Source organism: Mucor velutinosus (assembly GCF_035048745.1).
Source record: "Mucor velutinosus strain NIH1002 chromosome Unknown tig00000041, whole genome shotgun sequence".
NCBI lineage: Eukaryota > Fungi > Mucoromycota > Mucoromycetes > Mucorales > Mucoraceae > Mucor > Mucor velutinosus.
The window spans coordinates 2,201,478-2,216,565 of NW_027041905.1; the positions used below are offsets into that span (position 1 = coordinate 2,201,478).

The 15,088-nt window shown below is 40.6% G+C and overlaps 3 protein-coding genes across 3 annotated transcripts; 1 reads left to right on the forward strand and 2 right to left on the reverse strand.

The window, feature by feature from the left end:
* Positions 1-157: 157 nt before the first annotated feature.
* ATC70_000905 (uncharacterized protein) lies at positions 158-3,028 on the reverse strand (the record flags this gene model as incomplete). Its single annotated transcript, XM_064820311.1, has 5 exons — positions 158-1,857; positions 1,914-2,045; positions 2,101-2,197; positions 2,299-2,589; positions 2,678-3,028. The coding sequence occupies 5 exons, from the start codon at positions 3,026-3,028 to the stop codon at positions 158-160; spliced, it is 2,571 nt and encodes an 856-aa protein (XP_064684231.1).
* A 1,449-nt stretch (positions 3,029-4,477) lies between these two features.
* On the reverse strand, positions 4,478-6,550 carry ATC70_000906 (uncharacterized protein; the record flags this gene model as incomplete). Its single annotated transcript, XM_064820312.1, has 3 exons — positions 4,478-4,863; positions 4,941-5,338; positions 5,412-6,550. The coding sequence occupies 3 exons, from the start codon at positions 6,548-6,550 to the stop codon at positions 4,478-4,480; spliced, it is 1,923 nt and encodes a 640-aa protein (XP_064684232.1).
* Positions 6,551-8,942: 2,392 nt separating this feature from the next.
* ATC70_000907 (uncharacterized protein) lies at positions 8,943-13,195 on the forward strand (the record flags this gene model as incomplete). The annotated part of the gene is made up of 2 exons (XM_064820313.1): positions 8,943-9,556; positions 9,619-13,195. 2 exons carry the CDS (start codon positions 8,943-8,945, stop codon positions 13,193-13,195), a joined length of 4,191 nt encoding a protein of 1,396 aa, XP_064684233.1.
* Positions 13,196-15,088: the final 1,893 nt, after the last annotated feature.

Genomic DNA, 15,088 nt, shown 5'->3' on the forward strand with positions numbered 1-15,088 from the left:
TAGTAATAAGTATATAATATAAGTGTGATGTAAAGGGGGGAGGGATAGTGCTGATAATACGTATGTGGAAATGACTGACTTGAGGCGAGTACTTTGGAAGGTGGTGAATAAATGAGGATTATTTTATACATGTATACAAGTGTGTGAGAGCGATAATTTAGAGTCGAATCACATCATTTTCGTCAAAGTGTTCCACAGCTGATTTCATGTAGGCTTCGGCATCGGAACGACTAAAATTCTTTTGTTTGCTGGTAGTCGATGCATTCTGTGACAAGAGCATTTGAATCCAACCTTTGGCGAATTTGAATACTTTCGTTGATCCTTTGAGCTTTGAAAACCGGGTGGCTACAATTTGTAGTGGGCTACCATCATCATTGTATTTGGAAGAAGGTACAGAGAATAAATCAATGGATAGCATGGCAAATCCGTCTGGGTCTTCCGTGGTGTCTGTGGGCGTGGTGGCCTCTTCTTGCGAATTGTATTGTTGTTGCTGTTGTTGTTGAGTCAATCGACCCATGGATATCAGGTCATGGCTACTGTTCATGGCCATGGCAGAAGAGCCGGTGAGTAGGATAGACTGGCTTGCACTGAATGGGGCTGATATTCTGTGTACCTGTCGGCTCCACCACCCGTTGTTCAGGGAACTATGGTTAGAACTGTTGCTTATGAATGAAGTGGATTGTTTTCGATGTAGATCCGAGAGTCGATCACTGGAACTGAATAGCTTTGAACGGAATAATGAATGCTGCGTGGATGGTTGTTGCTGTGGTTGTGGTGGCAATTGAGCTTGCTGTGGAGTGATGTTGGGTTTTTTACAGTTTCTCAATGTCAGCAGACAAACCAATTGTGAACTGCTCGTCTGATAAAACGTAATGCCCAAGATTTCACACACCATACGTATAATTTTGATCATTTCCGACTGGTTGATCTTGGCTTGCTCGAGGTCGCTATCTTGTTGATGTTGTTGATTTTGAACCGTCAGGTCAGGCAATGTATTTGAAAAGAACACCATGGAAAGACGATGAGAAAGTCGCTTTGTTTGTCGCACACGTTTGTTCTCTGTAAAAGTAGATGAGGTCGAATAGTCCGATATAACAGTAGTCGATGACCCTGATCGAATGTCGCATTGAATGGAGAAATAGCTGATATGATCCTTGGTAACCCTGTTGTAGAGCTGCGATATGTTTAATGCCGATGCTGCTTTTCGGAGCTGTCTTGGCTGTGGATTTGATGCTGGCATCGTTTGCTCCTGGTTCAAAACATTGCTACTGGACTCGGTCCGTTTGAATTTTCGGAAGAGATGGCTGATGGGTGATTTTAGATCTGTAAGACTGACATTGTGTATCTGTTGTAATCGTACTTGCTTTAAAGTCACTAGCAAGTTTTGGTTCAGGTCCATCACGACTTGATTTTGAGTGTCTAATTGCACTGGGTGTTGAGAAGAATGAGGGATTGGACTTGTAAAGTAAGTTGCTGGATTGGTTAGGTGGTAGATGACAGTTTTGGGCACTTTTCTGCCTCTTCTTCTTTCATCCTGTAGATCTTGTTTACACTGCCGCTTACTGTTTTGAGCACTAAATTGGATCTGGTTGCTGTCTTCTGACTTGGCTGACTCGGCATAGGATTCTGTGGCATCATGCGCATTATAAGAGGAATTGAATTGGCGTTGCTTGAAGACATCGTCCAAGGCGCCGTAATTGTTGAACCAGGGATCTTGGCTTAGGAACGTCTTTAGGCTGAGCCGATCGTACCTGTCGATAGAGAGGCATTTTTGTATGGTGGTCTGTAGTTCAGGGCTCAAATGAGATGGGAACTTGTAGTGGCGATTGAGGATGAACTTTTTCAATTCGGATGGTGCTGTTGTGATAGTGTTAACTCGAAACGTATAGGAGATCATCCGCGTTATATCTTACTCTTAGCATGTGAAAAAAGTTCAAGGCCGGCTGTCATTCTAAACAGCATGATACCCAAGCACCAAGAGTCCACTTCAGGTCCAACATATGATCTGGCTGATATAATTTCAGGGCTATAATACAACATGGATCCTATGTGAAGATTTTAGATAGTTGGCATATGACTTGGATCTTTGCTTTCATTTACCACAGACTGTCTTTAACCTTGTCAAGCCAAATCGATTTCCCAAACCAAAATCAGCAATCTTGACTCGATGGTCTGCAGTGAGTAATATGTTTGGCGTCTTGATATTCAGATGTAGAATAAAATTAGCCACATTGTGATGACACGTTGCTTGCAGTGCATTTAATATATATATATATATATATATATATATATGTTTACCTTTAAATCTCGGTGAACGATCCATTTGGAATGGCAGTGGTCTACAGCCATCACCACCTGACGAAAGATATCACGCGCCTGGTTTTCAGGAATAATGCTCTTATCGACTCTTTTCAGGTATTCCTCGAGGTTGTAGCCTGCAACGTACTCCATCACCAAATACAGGGCATCTGCAGTTTCGTACGTTTCATACAGCTGCACAATGTTCTCATGATCCAGTACTTCCATCAACGCAATTTCACGCACAAGCCTCGACATGACTCTGTAAATGTGTGCTCTTTTATTGATCACCTAAAATGAAAATGAAAAAATTTATGCAGATTACCATAATTAGAAAACACAATTGAAAACAGATGTATAAATATATCATGTTCCTTACCTTGATGGCTACTTTGGCTCCCGTAGCGTAATGGTGTGCTAGCATGACCTTACTGAACTTGCCATCTCCAAGAGGGGATTCAAATATGTAGTCGCCAATGCCATTCAAAATGCTATCTGAATTGAACGGAACCTCTTTTCCATGTTTTTTACTTTTAGTATTTGAAGGGGCACTTGTAGAAGGAGCAGAAGCAGCAGCAGCAGCAGGTGTTGAAGGAGGAGGTTGCGATGGATGGTGGGAAGATGGTGGTAATGGTGGCGTTGCTTTGCTCTGTATGGATTCCTCATCCTTCATCTCAATGGTAGTTGAGCGATGTCTCCATTTAGTCGACCGAAATGGGTTGCTGACCATATTTGTATTGATGATATGAATTGTATGTTGTCAATGTTTTTATATACAAATCCTCTCTCTCTCTCTCTATGTATGAATAGATTGATAGCGAGTGTGGTATAATTGAGGCTTATTCAATTTACAAAAAGGAATATTTAAGGAGAAGGTAAAAGAGAGAGAGAAAAAGAGAAAGAAAAAGAATGAATAAAAATAAAAGAGTAAGAAACCTGTTGTGTGAAACCATCATCATCATTGAATAGCACACTGAAAAGAAAGCAGACATCATGTACACAGTGCTTGTAACAGCAGCTTGATGAGTCTGCGGTTATTCAATTACACCATCCTGGGGTATACGGCACCCGATTTGCAACATTTGTTACCACCATGGTGGGAAGAAATCTTTCGCTGGTAAATCTACATTACCATTGAATCAGTGTCCTGTTTCAGACGTTTGCCTGTGAGATTTTGCCTGAACACATTCAATTGAAAGGTATCGAACAAGGATGATCGGGAAATGTAAATGTTGCCATTGCATGTGGTCTTTTCAAGCAGCGTTATCAAGTAAAACAACTAATGTTCCTGGTCAATCCAAATAACACTTGGGGTGATTAGTATCAAGTAATGTGATTAATCAAGCATCAATTAATGAATCAAAATGCGGGTCAATTTTGGTTATAAAGTGCCTGACGATCATCGCTTGAAAGCATGGTTACGGCGTTTGAAAAAAAACAGATCAAAGTCATTTTCAGGTACCAGATCCATTAAATCAATTTTTATTTCACAATCCTACATGATAATATGAACGTTTTTCAAATCATATAAATCAGCCTGAGCTTGATTAAGTCTAATTAAATGCTTTATCTGATTGAGACTTGATTGACATCATCCTTCAGACGAATTTTTAAAGTGTGATTGAAAATGCATTTGGAATGACATGCTATGATTTACTGCATTTGATCATTGTGATGATCATTTGATCAAATTGCGATTGTATCAACAAACATTAGTTTTGTTTGGGAAGCTGTGCTCAGTAATCAAACTTTCCGGCATTATAGTCTATACGAATCCAAAAGATGCTATATTCGAATTTTTTTATAAATTTTAAATGTATTCAGAGATTAGGCATTGAGGGATACTAGCCCGAATTTTTGGGAGTGTGTGTATCAAAGCGAAAGTTGAAACGCGTAAATCGATTCTTCAAAGTACTATGGTTGAAACTAATAAAACAAGACACATGGTGGCTCGTTACAGACCGAAAGAAAGTCATGTCATTTTTTATTGAGAGCGTTCATCATACAAAATGCCTCTATCGACTGGATCCAGCGCAGAATAGCCCATTGCTTTCTTTTCCCATTGAGAAATGAAGAAAATGGCACCGAACATGGCAAGGTTGCCTTGATATGGTAATTCCACGAAAAGCGTGCGTTGCATGCGAAATGCTTATTTAAATACAAGTGTAACTGAGTTTATTTAGAAACCAAATAGACCATTCTTGGACAACGCAGACTCTAAATGCACAGGTACATTCCTTTCTGCCTCCTCCTCTCTTTTTTTGTCCATCTTCTTGGCAGTTAATGCGCCAATTTTTTTGTAGTACTCTATTAAACGCTTATGGCCGCCTGCTTTGGCTAAATCGTAGGGTGTGCCTGATTTGCGGGGAACATAACTGTTGAAATCGCACCCACATCTTTCAATGAGCAAAGAGGCGACTTCAAGATGACCATGACGAGACGCCCAGTGCAAAGGCACTTCACCGCGTATGTCGACTTGATCCACCGGCAATTGACATGCTTGAATCAAAAAGGAAACAAGATCAGTGTGACCTGACGCTGAAGCATAATGAAGAGCACTTGCACCTAAATGTAGAGTGTTCAATGTCTTGATCTTTGATGCCTTTTTATCTCTTTCTCTCTCTCTCTCTCTCTCTACTTACCCATACTATCCACTTGTGAATGATACTTTGGTGGTGTCAGTGATACAATATACTCAACAACGGGTGTATGACAATGTTCAGCTGCCACTTGCAAGGCAGTTTTGTTTTTCAAACCAGCACCTCTTGCGTTGCAGAGATCAGCGCCTGCTTCTACCAAAGCCTGAAGTCCTGGGAGCCAGCCCAAACTTGCGGCCAGATAGGCGGGTGTTACTTTATCATCTTCAACTTGACTTAGTGTCATGGCATTGGGGTTTGCACCGTGTTGCAAAAGTAAATCAAGTGAGGTCGACGCCTTCATTACAATCAATGTGTGGATCATACCATAGCCATACTTCACTGCCTTATGACTAGACGATTGCTTTGCTGTGTTGGGAGAGCCACCACGTCGCAAGAAGTTACTACATAAAGCAGTGAATACACTAGGTTCTCTCCTCCGTCATTTTTGCCGGGGCTTGAGTGTATCACACTTACCTAATCATCTTTTCAATTGTGGAATCAGGGGTTTTGCTTTTAGCAATGGTTTCCCACAGAGCATCAGAACCTCCGAAAGCGATAGGGTCAACCTTGCGTTGTTGGACAACTGAATTATTCACATAACCTGCTTGGCTGGCATTTGTCGTAGATCGAGTAATACCAGGCTGTGGGCCAATACCACCACCTGTAGCAGTAGCAGATGAAGGTGTTGTGGGCGCATTGAGTATGTTAGCATTTGCAGGTGCCTGACTTGCATTGGATGATGAGATGCTAGGTTGTTGCATGTGTTGCCATGAGCCTTTTCTGCTTGACATGTATTTACTGCTATTGGAATCGCCATCTGTGCTGGCAGAATGTATACTAGCAGGAGCAGCGTTTGAATTTTGGCGAAGTCTAGGTACAGGAGGAGCAGGCGATAATTCTGATGTGTAAGCAGTCCAATACGGTGTACCTGAATTGTTGGATGAAGTAGTGGATGATGAGGAAGATCGAGAGAGGTGTCTACTATTTTTGTTTTCCATTGGCAATGGAGAATTAGGAAGAGGAGGAGGAGGCATGGTATGATACATTGCTCCTTCAGAACCCGAGACAGATGAAGGAGGTGGACTCATATTGTTAGTATAAGCTGGATTATTGCTGTTGTGCAGTGAAGATGAGCTGGAATCCATGGACGGGCTGCGAGGTCGTGTGCCGTTGATGGAGGCATATTGCTTATTTAATTCTGCTGCTTTGTCGTACTTTTTCTTGAAGAACTGCATCTCTCTGACAGCCTTTTCATATCGGCGTTGGTAGCTATCTTCTGTTAGCTGTAAATTTTCGTATTCTTGCTCCAGAATTTCGGATCTCTGTTGGAGTACAGAAATGAGGCGATCATAGTCAGATACCAATCTTTTGATCTCAATGCAAATGGCTTGTTTCAGTTCCTCATTTGATACACGATGTGTTAGGCTCATCAAGCTGTCTTTGGGATTACTGCGTTGTTGCTGCTGATGATAGTGTGGTTGATACACCTCGTTATTTTCAGATATATCATGAAGCTGCATTCGCTGCATTTGGCGGCTGGCATTGTTGAATTGATCGTCCAGAGAGTAATTGTTGCTATTCATCGTAGTCGTCGTAGTAGGTGGTGCCATCATACACGAATATGAAAAAAAGATCAGAAACAAAAAGGAAGGAAAAGAAAGGAAAAAGAAAATTTCAGAATAAATACAACAAGTTGCAAGGTTACAAGGAACACAAATGTCTGTAGTCTTTTTTTTTTTTTTTTTTTTTTTTCCCAACGGATTTTGTGGATTTATAGCTGTTGTTGCTGAGATTTCCTTCAGGGCGGTTAATGAATCAAAAAGCAAACATTGATTCTTCTATTGTATCCCTTTCGTGTGCTGCCCCCAAAAAAAAAAGCTTAAATCCTGTCGCAAGAGAACTCTCAGTATCAGATCGAAGTAGTCGATTGGAGCAATACAATGAATGAGCTAGTTCAAGTCATGACAAGTCTCTGGAAATGTCATGCTGTAGATTGACATAAACATGTATATGGACAAACGATACAAAGGGACGAGAAGGGAGCAAGAGAGATGCACTAAACTATCGCCCTCCTTTTTTTTTTTTTTTTTTTTTTTTTTTTTTGTAGTGATACTGTGCCCCGGAATGGATCAATGCACTGTAGATGTAATGTGATTTACCCTTGATCCCATTATACAAAAACATAATCTCCTCATTTATTGTTCTTTCAAAATTGCATCACAAACGATATCCCATTTCAATGGATTTCTTGCGTTCCATTTGATCGATTAAAAATACTACAGATGTTGAACTTCTCGAGTTAAGTTACTACATTAAGCATTTCCCTTATTCAAACGACCTCCAATCATATGTACCTGTCATACAATAACATTTAGGAACAGTACTCCGTCTGAATTCTCGTTTATAACAGCATATACTACTGTAACTCGAAAGCAAAGGCCAAGATTATTTGTTTTACAAGTACCCCACAGATTTGTTATGGGTAGAGTGTGTGTCATTTTTACTTCTGTTGACATGAACGTTTAGGAGAGCACTGAATAAAAGTTGATTAATATCAATAGGAGCAATTAGATTTATACTTTGTTCTAATTGCACAACAGAAAAGAGAGAGAGAAAATCAGGAGCTTATTGCTCTGCTATTTGCCAGTGCTATACGTCTTTGTGTGTGTGTGTGTGTGTATTCTCACCAAGTTTTTCTCAAGGTGGCGTAGTGTGCAGGTACAAAACTTTCTTACATATGAAAATGATGTACACAAACATGTCTTTAAAAAGTGATCATGTGCACCCACGATGGTTACTTTTGAACAGACCACCATACCCCCCAATGTGAGACATCTACTCTATTTTGATCACAGAAGTATTGATTTGAATTGATTTATTGAGTGATGTTTTTTATCAAACATTCTTATTATATAACTCTTTTTTTTTGCAATGCTAGTGAGCTCATCGTCACAAGTCTCATATATTTAAATCATGTCAGACCTCTTATTCTCCATTTCATGGTTTGCACGCACAAAAGAAGCTATGGATCCTACTATTATACTCAAATCAATGCTTTGTGTATTACTCGGACCCTGTTGATAGCAAAAATGGAGATATTGATTTGAAGCTTTGGGGCTAGACAGCATTTAGTAGAAATATGTGTAATGTGCTAGTTTTGTGATCTAGTTCCTTACTTTTTATCGGACGCTTCATACTGTCAAAGATATAAATTTACACTGCTATAGTAGTAAGCGTCTTTCGTGATTGTCAAGGAGATTATGAAACAAATACGGTTACATATTTAGGCTGCATAGATGTATGAGATAACATTGAGCCGTAAATTAGCATAAATGACTAGTTTATGATTCACTAATTTCAGTAACTGAATTATTCAGGTGTACACAAAACCTAAAATTCTACACCTTCTGTTAGCTGCCCTGTTACACTGCAAACTCCCGCTCGAGAACTTATCGCAACCCTAGTTCTCGTTCTGTAGCATTACTGCCTCTAATTTGAGCAAGTTGGCAATTTTGCATTTCGTACTAGGATTTGCATTTAAATGAGCAGTTTGAAATGATCGATTCTATCAGATACAAAAAAAAATTACAACAGAAGCAATTTAAACAAGTGGGGCTAAATTACAGCTATTTTTAACTCGCAACTTTCTTCTTATTTGCTTCTAAACGACTGATTTCCCTCATGAGGATAGCATTACTAGCCATTTGGCGGCCAAATCCAGTTAAATTTCCGATTATTTTTTTGCTCCATATTCTGTCCTGATTTGTTGTTTTTGAACTTTTTGGATTCCATTCGACCTTTTTTGGCGGGGATAACATACCTGGGGCAAAACTCCGGCCCTAATAAGATAAATGATTGGTTTATATTGGCCAATAAAATCATAAATTAGGGCCGGCTGTAGAAATATATATGAAATTTAAAAGCCCTACTATACTTTCAAACCTAATCTGATTTACCCCCTTTCTCCTTTTTATATTCATTTATTTATGCGTTTTGTGAACAGTAATGGGGAAAGTTACCAAACATAGCAACAATAAAGACAAAGGAAAAGCACGCAGCTTTTCTACCCTTCGATTCTCTGCTACCAAAGGCTTTATTTCGAATCAAGCTACAATCACACAAGCCTTCAAGCGAGTAGCTAAATTCAATGCAGCAGCAACAAGTATTGATCCTTCAAGCAGCTCAAATCAGGGCGAGTCATCAACATCTGAAAGCCAAGAAGAGCTCTCTGTCCCTGAAGAGGCTGGATTAGAAGAGGGTGAAGAGAACTGCGAGGCTGAAGACAATGATACTGTCCAAGATCTCCCTCTCAACACTCAGCACAGAGACTTTTTCGAGTCTCTTTGTGCCCGCTTGCATGAGGACGGACGTCCTGTTGAATACGACAGGAATACTTTTTGGGTGGAGCCAGTTAATCCCTATTTTGCACTGCTGAAGAAGTTACCGGCGAAAGAGGAACCCAATAAAAGCCTATATCAACCTCGAGTATTTCTGTGGCTACCTCATCACTTGCTTCCACACAGGTCCAAGTCTTTAGAATGCCCCAAGTGTAAATCTCCATTGAAAAGCAAAGGTTTCAACAAGGATCCGCATGCTAGAAGAATCGTTGATCTTGCAAGGTAAGTAAGAGTAGAGTAGTTAAAGGCTGAAACGTTGGCTTGATTGCTAATATGAAATTTAGTTGTTTCTATCTGTTGTCATGCAGATACGAATGTACAGTGACTGGATGCAAAAAGCCTGGATTTGAAGACTCATGGCAATCTCACGACCCCATCATTATGCGACAATTGCCACAGGAGCTTCAGATGGAATTCCCTGCCGTTTTGACTAGCAAAGGAGGTGTTTCCAAAACTGTCGCAAATCTCCTTCGTCCGTGCATGCAAAACTCAATGGGTCCTCAGAGATTCCAAAAGTTACTCCGAGAATTGCATGTTCTTCGTCATGATCAGCTGGAACTCCAGTACTTACTGTCATGTTTGGCTAAAAAGAAAGGACTCCTCCGAAACTATTCGTTCCTCCCTTACTCGAATTTTGAAGACCCTCACCAGTATGCTGGTTATGTACCAAGTGCCACTTATTTCAGGACTTTGTACACAGCAATGATCGAGGAACTCAAGCCAAAGATGGACAAACATGCCATGCTTCTTGACGGCAAGGTGCTTAAGTGCGATCACTCTTTCAAATTCCCGAAACATATCGCTAAAATTGAGGATGCTGGTGTATTCACTGCCTTGTTCACCGTGACGAATGAGTATGAGGAGATCGTACATCAGGTTCTGGTCCCCTCAAAGTCCCTTATCTATCTGAAGCATTCATTGCAAAAAATGAAAGAAGCATACGAACTTTATGGACATGAGATGCCGGTAGCTTTCTTCACTGATAATGTGCAAAGCGATAAACGATTCTTGGAGAGCATCTTCGACTCTTTGAAGGTCATTCAAGAGGTCCCACGTCAGCAAGAGACTGCAAACAGCAACGCAAACCGGTTATTCCTCAGGCTGCCAAATGATGTTGAGGTAGACTATCTCAATCGTGATGTAGGGTTGATTATTAGGAAGATGAAGGATCTGAATGACAAGTTGACAGTCGAGAGAAACGCTGGCAAGCCCTCGGTTATTGGACTTGACACAGAATGGAATGTGAATGACGATCCGCATTACGATCAAGTTGATGTCATTCAGATTGCTCATGGCAATACAGTGGACGTCCTGCATATTGATAGATCCTGGCTCGCACTTCCCAAGGAGCTTGTAGATGTGCTTGTAAATGCTGATATCACGAAAGTTGGAAGAAGCATTGGTGTTGATTTCTCTCGTCTCAATAATCGGTTCGGAATTGAATGCAAAACGAAGTTGGAGCTAGGATCATTCTGTTCTGCACGGCAGCTAATCTCAACAGGTACAATGTCATTGTCAGACATTTCGCTATGTATACTTGGTGCCCCTCTTGATAAAGGCCCTCAAAGAAGCGCATGGAATATGGCTGACCTCTCGCCAGATCTTCTAAATTATGCTGCAATTGATGCTTGGGCTAGTTTGGCCATCTACAGTGTTGCTGCGAATCATCTGCCTGTTGGTAATCGTGTGCTTCCTACCTGTCCAGTTGGTTCGTTTGTAGATGTGATGCCTCCACGAAACAGTCAAGCTGTTGCCTACGGCGAAATCGTGGTTAATGGTAGCACAGCAACTGTAAGAATTACAAAAGTATATGTTCCTGGATATCTGGCAAATGGTATTGCTTTGCAAACATATGGTGAACCACCATTTGAACTGAGAGTTCCTGCAGCTCATCTCATCACAGCTGCTTCACCATCTGAAGCCTCGAGTATTTCCTCTGCTAATCCTACCGCCCCTAGCGATCCTGTAATAGCTACGCCAGTAAGCAATCCCAATGCTATTATGGAGTCAGAAATTCAGTCAAAGATGCAAGAGATTTTTGGTGATGCTATAGACAGGGTTGACAAGGCTGGCTTTACCAGTGGCTATCGACAGTTTGCTTGGTATAATGCTGATCCCAAAATTGCTTTTACTCGCGTCGTCAAAGACATTTTTCATTTGATGGATATGATCAAGCCTTATAAGAGACACACCTTGTATAAGCAATTCACTAGAAAATTTAGTGAAAGCTTATTTACGATTGATGAGACTGACAAAGAAAAGGTCATCGCGGCATTTGCACAGAAAAGACTTAGGGATCCAAGCTTTACACACACCTGGGATTCGAAGATGAAATACGATCGTGCGTGGTTGTGGAGAAGAGTACGAAGAAAGGTGTCTGCTCCTGAAGTGTTGCTTCCTCTTTTAAAATCCTTGTTTCTTTCTTACGGCCCTCTGAAGTGCGCAAAATCTGGAAGAGCACTGTTTGATAAAAAATCTTGGGATCAAGCAGCTGCTGTCTTGAGAACAGTGCAGTTAGGCCATGTGTCTGATCCGCCAGATGTACAATTGTACATTAAGACAGGAAAATTGGACGATCTCAAGCTGACACTCTATAGATGCATCCGTGGAACAAACTCTTTAGAAGGCGGAGTCCATCAGAACTTGATTCGCAAGTTTGGGTCGTTTGGTGCTGGTCCAGAGCTGGCTAATGCGATGCTTACTGAATACAGGCTGAGACATAATCTCGACGTGGGTTCAAAGAACAGGCATTCAGTCATTTACAAAAGCCATTATGATCCCTGGCTAGTTCAGCATATTGATCTCTTGCGTCAAAAAATGGGATTCAGTGCTGACACAAGAAACATCGCTTTGTCTGTGAATGCTTTGGAATATTGCGGTTCTGGTGAGCTCTTTGGTATATGCCCTTTACCAAATGAAGAGATGGTCAAAATTGGTATCTTGCCCTCTGAGATCACGGATGAGAGCTTGCCTCTTATAGACAAAACAATTCCACAGCTCCAAGACACTGTCTTCATGAAAGTTGGGTCAACTTTGCGCTCACATCTTGGCCGTTACAAGTTTGTTGCAAACAATCAATGTACAAAGTTTGCCGTGCTCGCTGTCCATACGATGAAGGAGAAATCCGAATTCAGGGTCATTTATGAAACTCACTACAAGAATAGCAACAATAGAAGGATAAATTTTGTTGATTTTGCCAGCAAGTTCAATGAAAAGGCCAACGGTATTGATATATTCTATAAAACCACGGATCATCTCGAGAAGTATTATAAAGATTTCGAATTACAAGACGGAGTATCCAAAACAGAGGAGATTCATCAAATAGCTTTGAGACTCATTGAGCATCAAGTCGTCTCCACTAATCAGCCTTCTCAACTACTGCCAGCAGCATCACCAAGAATACCATCCATCAACAATATTTTTGCTGTCGTTTCTGCTGCCACAATTGATGCACAAATACCGCCGCCATCTGTTTCATCGCAACTGCTTCAACCGCAACCACAACAGCCACACCTACAGCACAATGTCCTCCCTGCTGGCTACTATTTCCAGCCATCATTGCCTGTTCCTAGCCACAGACTACAAGATGTCTTGCCCGTTCCTGATCACAGGCCCCAAACTGCCTTGCTGGTCCCAACACACAGGTTCATCTCACCTCGACTGCAGATGTGCCATCCACATCCCTACCAGAAAGCACCAGTAATAACAAAAAGGGTTACAGCAAGAAAGTGTAAAGGTTGTGGAAGTGAAGTCTGCAATGGTAAAAACAAACGAACAGACTGTAGTAGTCCAAGATGTTTGAAATGTGCTGCGACATCTGGCTGTCCAGGTATCTGGGATGCCAAAAATTGCAACAGGTGATTGCAAAAATGATATATTGTCATCAGTTAAAGCCCACCTTTCTATAAAGCACACGTATACATTATTCCGTATTCGGATACTTTGAAATATACTTGCTAGTACCATAAGCACCGTGTCATTTAGACACCTACTACTCTTATGAACATCTTTTGCTTCGGCGTTAAATTTACTGTATGAGGCGATTACATGGATTAAAACCGTAAAATTCAAGAATTTAACTTGGATAATAATCTTGCCAATATCAGAGCAATACCACTTTCTACGTGCATTTATTACAATCAAAACCTTCAATTACAAAAAAAATTTGGCTTCGCCAAAATTACTAAATATGGAAATTCAAACAATTTTTGCCCCAGATATGTCATACACGCCCCTTTTTTGCCAGATTCGACTATAAAAAATGTGCTGATCATCCTATACCTCCTTATGCTTTCTTGAAGTACTTTTCAAGGCGCATCCGATGGTGCCAATTGTAATAGGTGTTTTGAATAAACTTACTGAGCAATTTATGAAAATATGAAATGAGGTTTTTGGCAAAAAAAATCGAGATTTTCCATATAAAGGTCTCGCAAACAAGGTTTCAGGGATTACTTTAGATCGAGAGAAACATTTTGAATTCATATATGCCTTATTAAAAGTCTTCAGTTTTGGGGTCGAAAACGCGATCGTTTGATTTTTGATAAAAATCGTGAGGGGTACCTCATGCTTTTTGGTCGATTTTCGGTCATGTTTTTTTGGTTCCCAAAAAGTTGGGCAAAGGTGTCAGGAAGTTAATGCTAGAGGAGAGGAGTTGTTTGGTGCTAATCTAGAAGTCTAAAACGGCTTGAAACGCGAGAAATCACTGCCCAAATGTACTCAAATTTGGCTGTATGCGGCATAATTTCGAGTAGTAAGAGCTAATGGAGGTATGCTGTCTGCCTGTACATTAACTTTTCTCATTAATATAGATGCAGAGCATCATAGGAGAACCAGGCTCACAGTTACAAGCCGTTTGCAAAAAAATTTCAAGCAATACAAACTAAAACATCAGTTTGTATTATTAGAATGTTGCGACTTGGATTTAATACTGGTTGATGGCAGTATTAGGCGAGAAGAGAAAAGTGAAATGAATTCATGCATTCAATAAGGCATCTTGTCAAGTTTCTTTAATGCGTTTCACATCTTATTTGCTGGCTTTTAGCCTGGAAACACATTAAATAGTGCGAGTGTTTATGCTTCGGATGGCTCTCTACCTTCGCTTCGCTTCGGTGAAAACCAACCTACGTTCAAACGGCTCGCGCTGCCGCAGGCCTTTGGCTGATATCCCAATATTAATATAGCTAAAATGTTAGAAGAAGAACCCTGATTGTTGATTGATATATAATCACTAATCATATGAGTGTTTATGCTTCGGATGGTTCTCACCGAAGCGTAGCGAAGGTAGAGAACCAACCTGCACAGCGACAGCTCGAGTTACCGGTTACCCTTGTGTATCTTATCATAATACTACTACGTTCAAGCTGACCCTCTACTTACACATGAAAACCCTTTATAATATCTGTGGATCTGACTCTTATCTGATGCTCTACATCCATATACACGTATCTACTTCATATACGGGCAAGTAGCATACTGGTATTTCCACTTTTTAGTCCTTAGTATCCATAATACAGCAAAATTTGAATGCATTTGAGCTGTGTTTTCTCGCGTCCAAGGCCATTTTAGATTGTCATAATAGGACCAAACACTTGCTCTCATCTGGCAGTTACTTTCTGACACCTTTGCTCAACTTTTTGGGGATCAAAAAAACATGAACAAAATTCGACCAAAAAGCATGAGGTACCCCTCATGGTTTTCATCAAAAATCAAACGATCGCGTTTTTCACCTTGAAAATGGAGACTTTTACTATGGTA